Genomic DNA, 12,449 nt, shown 5'->3' with positions numbered 1-12,449 from the left:
ATGAAAGAAGAAAAGGAAATCGAAAGTGAAGAAAACAATGGGATGAAAGAAGGAAAGGTAACCGAAGGTGAAGAAAAGAAACGACTAGTTGGTGAAAATTTTTTTGCCACTGCTTACAAGGACAACATGGATGTTGTCTCACGTGAGGATTTGAAGAGTGTCTTTGAGAAATTTGGTACAGTGAAGGTAATTGAGCTTCCCCCTTCCTCCATCCTATAGAACCTTGTCCCCCTGGAGTTTGTTTTATTGTTTTTGGAAAGAGGATACATTTCTTTTTAAAATTTGTTTAGTTACCCTGATGGCAGTTAGATTCCTGTAACTAAAATTGTCAAGCTTTCTTAATTGATTAAATACTCTTGATTTCCTGCTTAGTACATTGATTTCAAGATTGGAGCAGTCAGGATACATTCGCTTTGAAGAAATTGAATCTGCTCAGAAAGCTCGTGCTACTGCAGTTATTTCAGAAAAGGATGGCTTGATTGTAAAGAATTATATTGCTATTATAGATCCCGTGATTGGTCAGTTCTACTTCAATTTGTTTTTTTCTTAAACAATTATCTAATTTTTGTTTGGATTTCGTTTGTGGGCTTAAAATACTATTTCTCATAATCAGTTTCTAATGTACTTTATTTAAATTGACGGGGATGAGGGTTAATATACACCCCTGTTAGGTTTCAGGGACAAGGAGGGAAATAAATTGTTGGGGGAGGGAGTGGGGTAAGCAAAACCTGACCCCGACCCGCCCCGTTGCCATACCTAACCAAGAGTCTAACACTAACATACACATGATATCACAATTATATATAGTCTATTAATTAATATCTCTTGTGCGGCCAACAGGTATCTATGCTAATTATATATAGAAACCCGTGCAATTTATTATAAAACTATATCTTAATTAAAAAAAGAAAAAGACTAAACCTTAATTTTCTTGCAGAAGTTCCTCTGGTTTCTCTTGTTCTTATGTCTCTTAATCCTCACCTTCTTCTCCTCTGGGATATAAGGAATGGTTTTGTTCATTTCTTCTATGATCAAACTACTTTCACTTGACAATGAGTTATTAGAATGTTGAAGATAATCTAGCTTCCAACATAGGAAATTCTTTCTTCATTCTTAATTTTTTTTTTTTGCAATTCTGTTGCAATATTGAATTGTGTCGATTGTCTGACTCCTTTGTTCTTTGTGTAGGATGAAAGCAGTAGTTTATTTATAATAAACATAATGGAGCCAGTCTTGGTTAAATATATGATCTCTTTTTCTCTTTCTTATAAGTTATACGTGTATCTCTTCGCCTTTTCTTTTACTGTTGTCAATATATGTGTGTGTGTTACTGAACCTTAATTATGTAATCTTTTTGTTTCAATTTAGAGAAATTTCTTATGCTCTGTATTAAATGTTTTGGTAGAAAAAGGATCGAGGATATAAGGTAGTAGATGTCAATCTTTCCATAGGAATATCCATCCTTGGTTAGTTGTGATATGCTTGATGTTCTTACTGATCATGCTGATGATACACCGGCAAGAATATTATAAATTATTGACTTCCTTACTTTCACTTATTAATTGCATGTAATTAACAATTAAAACTTTTCTCATCTGCATTTGATAATACATAAATTATTGCACTACCATAGGATAAAATTATTTCTCAAATATGACACTTATTTTAGTACATGAGACTTGATGAAATTAAATTAATAATAAAACATAAATTAGAGACTCTTTCACATATCAAATTCAAATTATACACCACAATTTTATTTTTGTTGAAAGGAATTGCACCACCAATGGTGATTTCTACACCTCAAAATTAATTGGCGATGATTAATCATACCTTGATGCACACCAAAAAGACTAGTAACACTTGTGCATACATAAAACAATGAAAACGTTTAATTACTATGACAAGATAAGGATGGGATACTCGCTTATATATATATATATATATATATATATATATATATATATATATATATATATAACACTTCCACTTCCACGTTTTTTTCATTTTAATGCTTATTATATAAATAATTTTTTTCTTCTTTTCTTCTTATTTTTCACCTATTTTATCCTAATATTCCACCCCTAAATGGTGCGGATAAATATCACTATTTATTTTTCTTTTTGTTAATAATATAATAGATCAAATATATATTTTTGTCTTCTTTTTTCTATTTTTTTTCTTTTTATTACACTAATCATTACATGAGTCACTTTCTCTCCCAATTCTTTTTTTTCTTGTTTTTCTCCTATATAACTAACTCCAATGTTGCACGCAAGGATGAATAATATCATTACTTTTTTTTAATAATAATAGATCAAATACAATTTTTTAATTCAATACATATAAAGGTATATACTTTTTTTTTGTGGATTTTCATGGATGAATGAACCTGAATTATATTTATCTTTAATATATATGGTAACATAGGCGGACATCATCTTGAGAGAATACCCTGGTTGAAATTCAAGGCTGGCTTTGGAGGTTTTGGATGAAATTTTCCCCAAGGTATGGACAAAATGGCATGTTGAATATTGTTTCTTGGTTATTTCCCTATATAAATCTTATATCATAGCCGCTCATGCTTGATGAGTATGATGGATTGGATTTGATGCTTTGTGGTACCTATATTTCAAGTTATTTTACTTTTTAAGAACTCTTTAAAACTAGTCATTTGTAATTGAGATAAATTATGATCTAATTTGTTTGCTTGCCTTTTTTCTATTTTTGTAAAGTATTTTCTTCTATTTTTTTTAAATAAAACATTCTAAGAAGGTTTTTTAAAAAACCGTCTTAGAAAATATATATTTCAAAACGATTTTTAGTTAAAAATTGTCTTAGAATGGTATTCTTTTAAGATGGTTTTAAAAGAGTACCCTTCTAAGAGTTTTTCTAAGAACCGTCATAAAAGAATACCCGCTAAGAACTGTCTTAGAAAGATACCATTTTCTAAGATGATTTTTATGAAACCGCCATTGAAAGTCTTAACTTTCAACGACGTTGCCTTAAAAATTGATTCAAAACTTCGAAAGTGTTTTAGAATAGTTGTTGTATGGTCTTTTTGCAGTAGTGTTGCAATCATGTTGTTTCCAATTGATAATGTCAAGACTTTTTACGCCTCTTTATTCTAAGAAAAGCCACAACAACATTTTGCTTTATAAAAAAAATGTTAGGAAAATATTTTTTAACAAATTCTCTTTTACTGATTTAAATTTATTGATAATTAAATGAAAAAAAAATTGTTAGATCTCATGATATTTAATGATTTTTTCTTGATTTTATAATTTTAAATAAATTTTAATCAATTATAGACAATGTGTTTAAATAAGTACCATAAAAATATATTCCTAATCCTCCTCTTTATTTATATATCTGTGAATGTATAAATATAGGGTATAATGACAAAGTATAATCAAACAAGATTGCTTCAAGAAACATTTAAGGTTAAACAAACAAAGATTGCTTCAAGATTAATTCAAGGTCAAACAAACAAGATCAAGAAAAAGATAAGGCCTTAGATTATTTATTAAAAGAATCTCACTGGTTGATCAATTTTTTGCCTCAAACAAATTGTTTCCAACAACTCAAAGGCACTAGTAATCGATTACCAGACAATGTAATCGATTACCAGAGGATTTCAAATGGGCTTTTTAAAAGGGTTTTAAAATTTGAATTTTAAATCTTGTAATCGATTACCAGATGTTTGTAATAAATTACCAGTAACAACACTTCAGAAAACACTTTGAAAAGTCATGACCCTTCAAAATATAACTGTGTATTCGATTACCATAAACCTGTAATCGATTACTAGTAAGAAAATTTCAGAAAAGTTTTTTGAAAAGACACATCTTTTCAAACCATTTCAAAAAAGTACGATGGGCCTATATATATGTGTGTTTGACTTCAAAAAGTAAGAGAGAGATGTTCTAAGAGAACTTAATTGTCAAATGCTCTCTCAACAACTATTGGGCAAACACTTGCAAATCTATTGAGAATTCTTATAAGATCTTTAATTTATATCATCTACTCTAAAGGAGAGAAATCTTTCTGTTTATCTTATAAACTCAATTGTAATTAAGAGACTGGTTGTCTCTTGGTCTGTGAGAATATTGAACACAAGGCTGAGAGATCCCAAGGTATGTTCAAAGTCTGTAAAGGATTTACAGAGATAGTGGAAAATCTCAAGTGGGTTGTTTGAGGACTGGGCGTAGACACCGGAAGTGGACGAACCAATATAAATTAAGTTTACATTTCTCTCTTCCCTTATTTAAGTTATTTTACTACAGTTTACTTTGTCTTGCACATTTAAAAGAACATTGTTAAATTGATTGCTTCTTCTTCTTTTGCATTCTGAGCCTATCATATATCAGTCAAAATGGGGTTAAAATTTGTTAGTGGAAAATTTTGTAAGACTTAATTCATTCCTCTCTTAACTTATTGAGACCACTTGTCCAACAATATCAACTAGAATATGATTATTTAGCTGCTTATTTTTTATAATCATCACAAGATGATCATTGATTATATAGTTACTACTATTAAGGTCGTACTCTCTAAATGATAGACCGGATTCACTTAACTTTTCTTCAATAATTTAGGATAACTTTTCAACCATTGAAGGGGACAAATAATTTACCCAATCCCCTATTTTTGCCTTCCAAAAGAAGTACTTATTCTCAACAATCGTGCCTTTGCCCATTGTTCTTGATTTGTTTACCTTTAATTCCTTCATTTTCTCAAAGCTACACAACTTGATTATATTTTCAATCACTCCACTACTTTCCTCCTCTTTAGTGAAAGGACAATCCAAAAACTCTGCTATTTTCTTCACATTAAAATTAACATCTTCTTTAAGGTCCTCATACTTCAAGAACATAACCTTGTTTGGCTTATCAAGATCTCTTTCCAATAACCTAGTATATGGTTCTAAGATGGACCAAACCCAATTATCCCCATTCAGTATCTTTCAAAAGCTTCCTCTAGAGGTAATGAAGGTAAAAACTTTGGCATAATTTTGTTGACAAAAACCCAAGTAGAAACAAAGGTGTCAAATAGGTTCCTACAAATATAAATTATCTTACAATTAGACTCTTTAATTGATTTGGCCAATGAAGTGAATGGAACATGAGTACCAAAAATTCTTGGCTCTGGGATTTTGGATAAGTCATGAGTTTGGTCATTAATATCATCATAAATGACAAATTCAAATGGAGGCACACGTTCATGGGGATTGAAAACAAGTAATGGGTAGTTCTCTAAGGATGGAAAATGTTGGCGATGGACGATAGCAAAGGTAAGGGCTTTCAACCAAGTGGTACCCGATTTTGGAACGCTAGCAATAACAGCATCATTGAAAAGTGTTTATGGCTTGTAGTTAAGTTGATCATGAATACCAAAAGCCTTGGTATAAATAGAGATAAGGTGTTATCCAACCCTTCTCTCAAGGAAGAGATAGAATTAACTCCTTACAATCTTGCCTTATTTGTTTTATTCACTCACTTCTTGCTCATCCATTATTTGTGTGTGCGTGTGTGTGTGTGTGAAATCTATGAGATTTGATGGAGGCATTGGAAGTGCTAATAGCTTGCTATATGTAGCAATGACTGCCGTGATAATGCATAGTAGTATCAATTAATTAGTTCAAGTAGGAAAGAATCTTACTAACGCTTTATTGGTTTTGCTATACGTTGTCTTTAAACAAACTGTTAATAAATGAAAAGACATTTTTTTATTGAAATGTGTAAGATTTAATGTTATTACTATATATTCTAACTATTATTTTAATAAAAAAATATTTATTAATTTTTAACTATACCATAAGGCCAATGTATATCAAAAAAAATATTTTAAAACATATGAGAGTTTCCAATTTAGAGAGTATTGACAATGACACGATGAACAAAAGCAACGGCCACAAAGATTTTGTTTGCATTTTTGTCGCAGGATTTTTCAGCTGAATTTAATTAGAATGCATCAATAGTGTATATATATATATATATATATATATATATATATGTAATCTTAGATTATTATATGTAATATTTTTTATAATAATTTCTTTAAAAAATGATGATTTGTAACGATTAGTTGTAAAAATATTTAGAATGACACTACATTAACACTAAACTCTCTTCAGTTATGAAAGAGTATAACACTACTACAAAAGCAGCTTTCTACGTCAAGACTTCTACGACGGTTGCAAAGAACCGTCGTAGAAGGTGAACCGGTGGCATGTTCGTAATTAAGCGCATGAGAACAATGACGTTTGCCGCTACCCGTCGTAGACATCCAGCTGTTGTGGCAATTCGTATTTAGGTGGGTAAGTTACAAAGACGGTTTTTGGGGAATAACCGTCTTTGTATCGTTAATGGTAGCACGTGGCAACCACCTGAGTGGGCCGATGAGTATACAAAGACGGTTTTCTGGTGAGACCATATTTGTTTTTTAAGTACTTTCACGTGCCAGCCACGTGATTTGAGGATTTAAAATCCAAAGACGGTCGTATCCAGATACTCGTCTTTGGATTGTTGGTGGTTTCACGTGTAGGCCACGTGATTGGAGGCGTTCAATTACAAAGACGGTCCTCACGAACAACCGTCTTTGTATCGTTAATGGTTTCACGTGTAGGCCACGTGATTGGAGGCGTTAAAGTACAAAGACGGTCTTTGGCCAAAACCCATCTTTGTATGGTTACAGTATAAACACGTCATCATCTTCGTCATTTAGTTACGAAGACGGTCTTCGTATTGTTGGTGGTTACACGTGGATGGCACGTTATTTAATGCGTCAACATACAAAGACCGGTTTATTCAAAGATCCGTCGTTGTATGTTTTGTACAGACACGTGGCGGGCGTCATTCAAAGACGGTCTTTGCTAGGACCCGTCGTTGTATCCCAAATTGTATCACGTTTACGGCACGTGCTCGTTACTTTCTCTTACTTTGGCGCGCCGTATCACTTCTTTGCTCGATTTTTCGACTACTTACCCTTACTTTGGCGCCCTAGCTACACAGAGCTTCTTCTCCGACAAAGACCTTAATCTCTGACAAACAACATCTCGTGTCCGTTGCCTTTTGTTCCGTTTGCAGCCGCCGCCAACAAAGGTAAGCCTGCATTTAGGTCTTCTTTGTGTATCCCTTCATTTGCATGTGTAATATTCCTTCATTCATTTGACGATTCTGCTTCGTTGTCGTCTCAGGCCGTTGGTTGTTCTTGGTGCTCTTCATCATCGTCTACATTGTAGTGTTTAAGGAAGATAACATAAGGTAAGATACATTGTGTGTTTTGTGACAGAAACTATGATTTTTGTTTAGGTTCTTATGTAATCTGCAGCTATGGCTTGTAATTTTATTTTTTTGTGTTTCAGTGGGGTTTAAAATCCAAAGACGAGCTTCGGGAACAGCCTGCTGCCATCCTTCATCAGTGGTGTCATCCTGTGCCACATTATCAGTTTCGTTGAGCATCGTTTGGTCTAAGTTAGTACACTGAACTTGATGAAACCCCCTATGTTTAATTTGAGCTTCAAATTTGCTGTCTCCATCCTTAGTTGTGTCTGTAATTGAATAAACTGGAGAATAAATTATATACACGATTCTTGTTAGCAATATATTTTGTTCTTTCTTTTCGTTCCTTACCAATCAACCCTTCAGGATATGTGGAATCAGAAAGGCTGAAACAAAGAATTTATTCATTTTGATCCCTCCTCTGTTTTCATAATTAATTTTTGTTTTTAAATAATGTTCTTAATTATGTTATCTATACCACTTTCATCTTCACCTTTTTTGTTCCAAATGTTATCTATGCCACTTTTTTCTGTGTAGATTCTCAATTTAATTACTTTTGGTAATAATGTCATGTCTATACAACCATTATCAAAGAGACCATGGTGTTAGACTAAAGATTACTTTTATAATTGACTTAAATACCACATGTGGTTCTTTGCTGTGATCTAAGATGAATATAGGGGTTTAATTTGTTACAATATATCTAAAACAATACAATTTTGTGGTCTGATTCTTAGGAAGCAACCTTATAGTTAGGTTGATGAATATAGGGGTTTATCATTACCCACCGAAACTTATCAGAATAATGCCCCATTTGAAAACAGGAGTAGCAAACAGTCAAATAGATCAACTTTGTTCTTTTTTATGTATTATGAATTTTATGATACTGTGTTAACATTCTAGTAGGGCATTTTCTGTATTTGATGACCATAAACTAATAAATAATGTATTTTATATGAACAATCTATAGCCCTTATTTTTTTGTTTAAATTGAATCTTTCTTGGTAACTAATATGAATTTTGTTAGTCTTATGTTATGAGCAGTAATTTGGGCTAATTGGAAATTTAATTTCAATTATTGCTTTGTTGTAATTCATACACTAGTAGCATATTGGTATAATTGCTTGTAATTAATTATATTGAAAAAGTACTGATATTTTTATATTGTGTCTATGCTAGACAAGAAGCATATATATATATATATATATATATATATATATATATATATATATATATATATATATATATATATATATATATCTATTTATTACTGAAAAGGTAAATAAATACACTCTTTAAGTCGGTTGTACTTGTATTGGTTAGCCAAATTCAAATTGAATAGTCCAATATTTACAAATAAATAAAAATATAGCTAAAAACAACCTTGCAAAAGCAATAGCCTTTTTTCCTAGCTACATGATTAATGACACCACCAATATAATTGACTCTTGATTTATAACTTGTCAGATTTTTCGATTAGGACTTTTGAGACAAATATCAAAGATCAATACCTTATGTTGTGTATGGTAAATTTCTCTTTTGAGTTTGTCATCCCTGCAATCCTTACAAGTTTTTTTTTCTTAATCAAATTCTTAGTCTACCCTGGTATTATAACACATAATTTGCAGTGAGTAATTCATATTTGAGAATTTGATATTGACTATTGAGGTGATTATTACATAACTCTCCTCATTAACCCGTGCTTAGGACAAGCTATATATGAGACCATATAGGTATACAGTTCGCTAAATATCTAAACATAGCAAATAATTACTACCTTTATAATAATTTTCTTTTTGACAATATTTTAGCTTTTTTTTCTTGTTATATATGCTGTGATCTAATATGAAGTGGAAATTGAACTCCTGGTCCCAGAAAATCCTGTATTTAATCATGATAAATGATGTATTTTCTATGAACAAGCTGTTTAGCTTTATTTTTTTCTGGGTTGATTCTGATATGAAAGCATTGACTTGAATTTGATTTCAAAGTATATTATGTGCTTTAGTATAGTTCATGTGATATTGAAAAATAATAAATTTGGTAGCTTTGTGTTTAATTTTCTTATAATCAGCAGTATGCAACTTGGATTAAAAAATTAAATTTCAATTTATTGTTGGTTGTAATTGATATGGTTAAGGACACTAGCATAACTCCTATGTTATAACTGTGAATTCAAGTATCCAAAGCTACCTTCCTCAAATAAAGTGCCTCAAATAAAACAACCCCAAATGAGTACACATCTGATTTCTCGGTCAATTGATGCCTCCTGAAATATTCAGGATCCAAGTATCCAAAGCTACCTTTCAAGGGTGTACTAACATGACCTTGGTTCATGTTTGGGCCCGTTTTGGAAAGTCCAAAATCTGAAACCTTGGCAACCCAATTTTCATCAAGGAGAATGTTGGTTGTTTTGACATCTCTATGAATGATGGTGTACTTTGCACCCGTGTGAAGGTAGTGAAGGCCTCTTGCAGCTCCTATGCAGATCTCCAACGTTTGCTTCCAAGATAGTGTGTCCAATGGCTTGTTTCGTTTGTAAAGGTGCTCCCTCATGGTGTCATGTGCCATGTAGTCATAAACCAGACACATCTCATTACCCTCCTCGCAAAAACCAATCAAGGACACCAAATGCTTGTGTCTCAACTTGGACAGCATCTCAATCTCAGTCTGGAACTCGTTTACTCCTTGTTCTGATTGCGGATTCGATCTTTTGATAGCCACTTTGAACCCATTATCAATAACACCCTTGTAAACCTTTCCAAACCCTCTTACCCCTATCACATTTGACTCATCAAAATTCTTGGTCGCTTGTTTCATCTCTTGTAAGGAGAAATAACGACACAATCCTTGAGCCATGGCTGATATGTTGGCACTACCAACACTCTTCCCTGACCCAGAGGCTTTGGTGCCTGCGGTGTGTGAATTCCTGTAAATAGGTAGCCAGCTTGATGTGTTGTATGATCCTGGAGCTTTCTTTTTCTTTTGGTGTTGAACAACAACAAGTATTGCAGCCACTAAGGCAAAACCTGCAGCACCCCCAGCAGCACTGCCAATAACAAAAGTCTTATTACTACCATGTTTGTTTTGGAAAGTCTTTGCGTGCTCCTCGTGTTGAATCTACATCTCAGAAGGTCGAGGATTGGGACCAGATAAGTCTGTGTCATTGAGCTTGAACACCTCCACCCCATTCAGCAATGAATCATAAAATTCTGGCTTTGTTTCAAGTGCAGGGTGCAAAGCAAGCCAGAGTTGATCATCACCTGCCTCATCTTTCACATATATCACATAATCTGTATAAGTTGGCACGCCTTTACCTCCTGTCCACCCAATCACATCAGCTTCAGCCTCCGCCGTTTGATTGTTGATGAAGATTTTGAAAACAATTTCATTCACTTTGGAATAGAAATAGTCACAAAAATGCAACCTTGTAAGGTACATGGAACTCGGATCAACTTGGAAGATCCACGTGAGATTGAAACCCATGTTGACGTCCTTATTGTTCCCCATGGATCTTGAAGTGGAGTACACATTAGGAGGAGCAATATTTTGTGGCATGGTTTTGTAGTCAATCTTGACCGAGAAATCAGATGAATATAAGGTCTAATATCTATAAATATTTAACCTAATTAAGTTCTATAATTAGATCATCAATATAAGGCCTAATATCTCTAAAGATTTGGTCTTTAATCAAGATTAAAGATGTTTTGTAGTTAATGTAGCTGACTTTACCTAGTGAGATAAGGCTTTTGTTGTTTTTGTTGTTATTGTCATGATAATAAACTGTATATTCTGATTCCAATCCATTACAAAATCTAAATATGGTAGATCCATTTCCTCTCTTTCTCCTTTTTGGCTTAAATTTCCCCCGTCCCTCTCTTCTTTTCATCTGATATCAAGTTGATGTTATGGACCTCATTCCCCTATTATAAGTTCATTCTTCCTTACCATGTTCTTTTCCATTAAGTCCAAACATCTGCTTGCACATTCTTATTCTTAAACCTTTTCTCCATTTGTTAAATTTCCTTGTTTGTTTGTTCATTTGGCTTAGGAAAGTTGTGATTGCAAAGAAGGAATTGCAGCTTCTTATCTCATATACAACATTTGTTGTTCTGCCTCCCATCATCGTGCTTTGTATTAGACAACACTGAGCATGGACCGATCTTGGATTACAGCACCTCGCAAAAGTGAAGCATATCAACATGGGGTTGAAGAGTTTTTGTCATTTGCCCAAATACATTCAGCAACCACAGATGCCAACTTTTTCTACTGTTGTGTTAAATGTGTCAACGGGAGGCGTCATTCGTTGGATGACATTAGATCGCATCTAATATGTGATGGCTTTAGCCCGACGTACACAAAGTGGATATGGCATGGTGAGTTGGTTGGTCATACAGCAACATGTCCACCTCATCCGGTTGAGCTACAAAGCGGAGATCTCATGGAAGACATGATACGTGATCTTGGGCAAGAGGGCTTTCGGGAATGTCATGCAGATATTTACGATGCTCTTCAAATAGATGCGCAGACGCCATTGTATGTTGGATGCAAAAGCTTTAGTAGGTTATCAGCTATGCTAGCTTTGGTTAACCTAAAGGCCAGATTCGGGTGGAGTGACAAAAGCTTCACAGAGTTGGTTTTGTTATTGAAAAATATGTTTCCTGAACATAACACCTTACCGAAGAGTCACTACGAGGCGAAAAAGATATTATGTCCCGTAGGCTTGGAGTACCAAAGAATCCATGCATGTCCGAATGATTGCCTTCTCTACAGAAATGAGTTTCTGGATATGCAATTTTGCCCCACTTGCGGACTTTCACGGTACAAGGGCAACGATGGGGAAGGTACTGAAGGTTCAGCCACCGCTAGTAGTCGTCCAGCAAAGGTTTGTTGGCATTTGCCAATAATACCTAGGTTGAAGCGGTTGTTTGCGAGTGTACAGGATTCTAAATACTTAAGGTGACATGTAGATGAAAGAAGAATGGATGGTATGATCAGACACCCCGCTGATTGTACACAATGGAAGACATTTGACTCCTTGTATCCATCTTTTGCACAAGAGCCTAGAAACCTAAGGCTTGCGCTTGCCTCAGATGGAATGAATTCCTTTGGTAACTTGACCACCAATCATAGTTCGTGGCCGGTATTATTAATGATTTACAACCT

The 12,449-nt window shown here is 33.7% G+C and overlaps 1 protein-coding gene and 3 pseudogenes across 1 annotated transcript; 2 read left to right on the top strand and 2 right to left on the bottom strand.

Moving 5' to 3' along the window:
* LOC102668104 (la protein 1-like) lies at positions 1 to 1,193 on the top strand (annotated as a pseudogene).
* A 3,236-nt stretch (positions 1,194 to 4,429) lies between these two features.
* Positions 4,430 to 5,482, bottom strand: LOC106796180 (cytosolic sulfotransferase 15-like; annotated as a pseudogene).
* Positions 5,483 to 9,458: 3,976 nt separating this feature from the next.
* On the bottom strand, positions 9,459 to 11,246 carry LOC100814932 (receptor-like protein kinase ANXUR2; annotated as a pseudogene).
* A 190-nt stretch (positions 11,247 to 11,436) lies between these two features.
* Positions 11,437 to 12,246, top strand: LOC112999619 (uncharacterized). The gene has a single exon (XM_026125947.1). The coding sequence runs from the start codon at positions 11,437 to 11,439 to the stop codon at positions 12,244 to 12,246; it is 810 nt and encodes a 269-aa protein (XP_025981732.1).
* The last annotated feature ends 203 nt before the right edge of the window (positions 12,247 to 12,449 follow it).

Source organism: Glycine max, chromosome 15 (assembly GCF_000004515.6).
Source record: "Glycine max cultivar Williams 82 chromosome 15, Glycine_max_v4.0, whole genome shotgun sequence".
Lineage (NCBI taxonomy): Eukaryota > Viridiplantae > Streptophyta > Magnoliopsida > Fabales > Fabaceae > Glycine > Glycine max.
Note: the sequence above shows the minus strand (reverse complement) of the source record. Positions and strands in the feature narration are given on the sequence as shown.

Coding starts and splice junctions, on each gene's coding strand:
- LOC112999619 (XM_026125947.1), top strand. CDS start 11,437: ATGGACCGATCTTGGATTACAGCACCTCGCAAAAGTGAAGCATATCAA.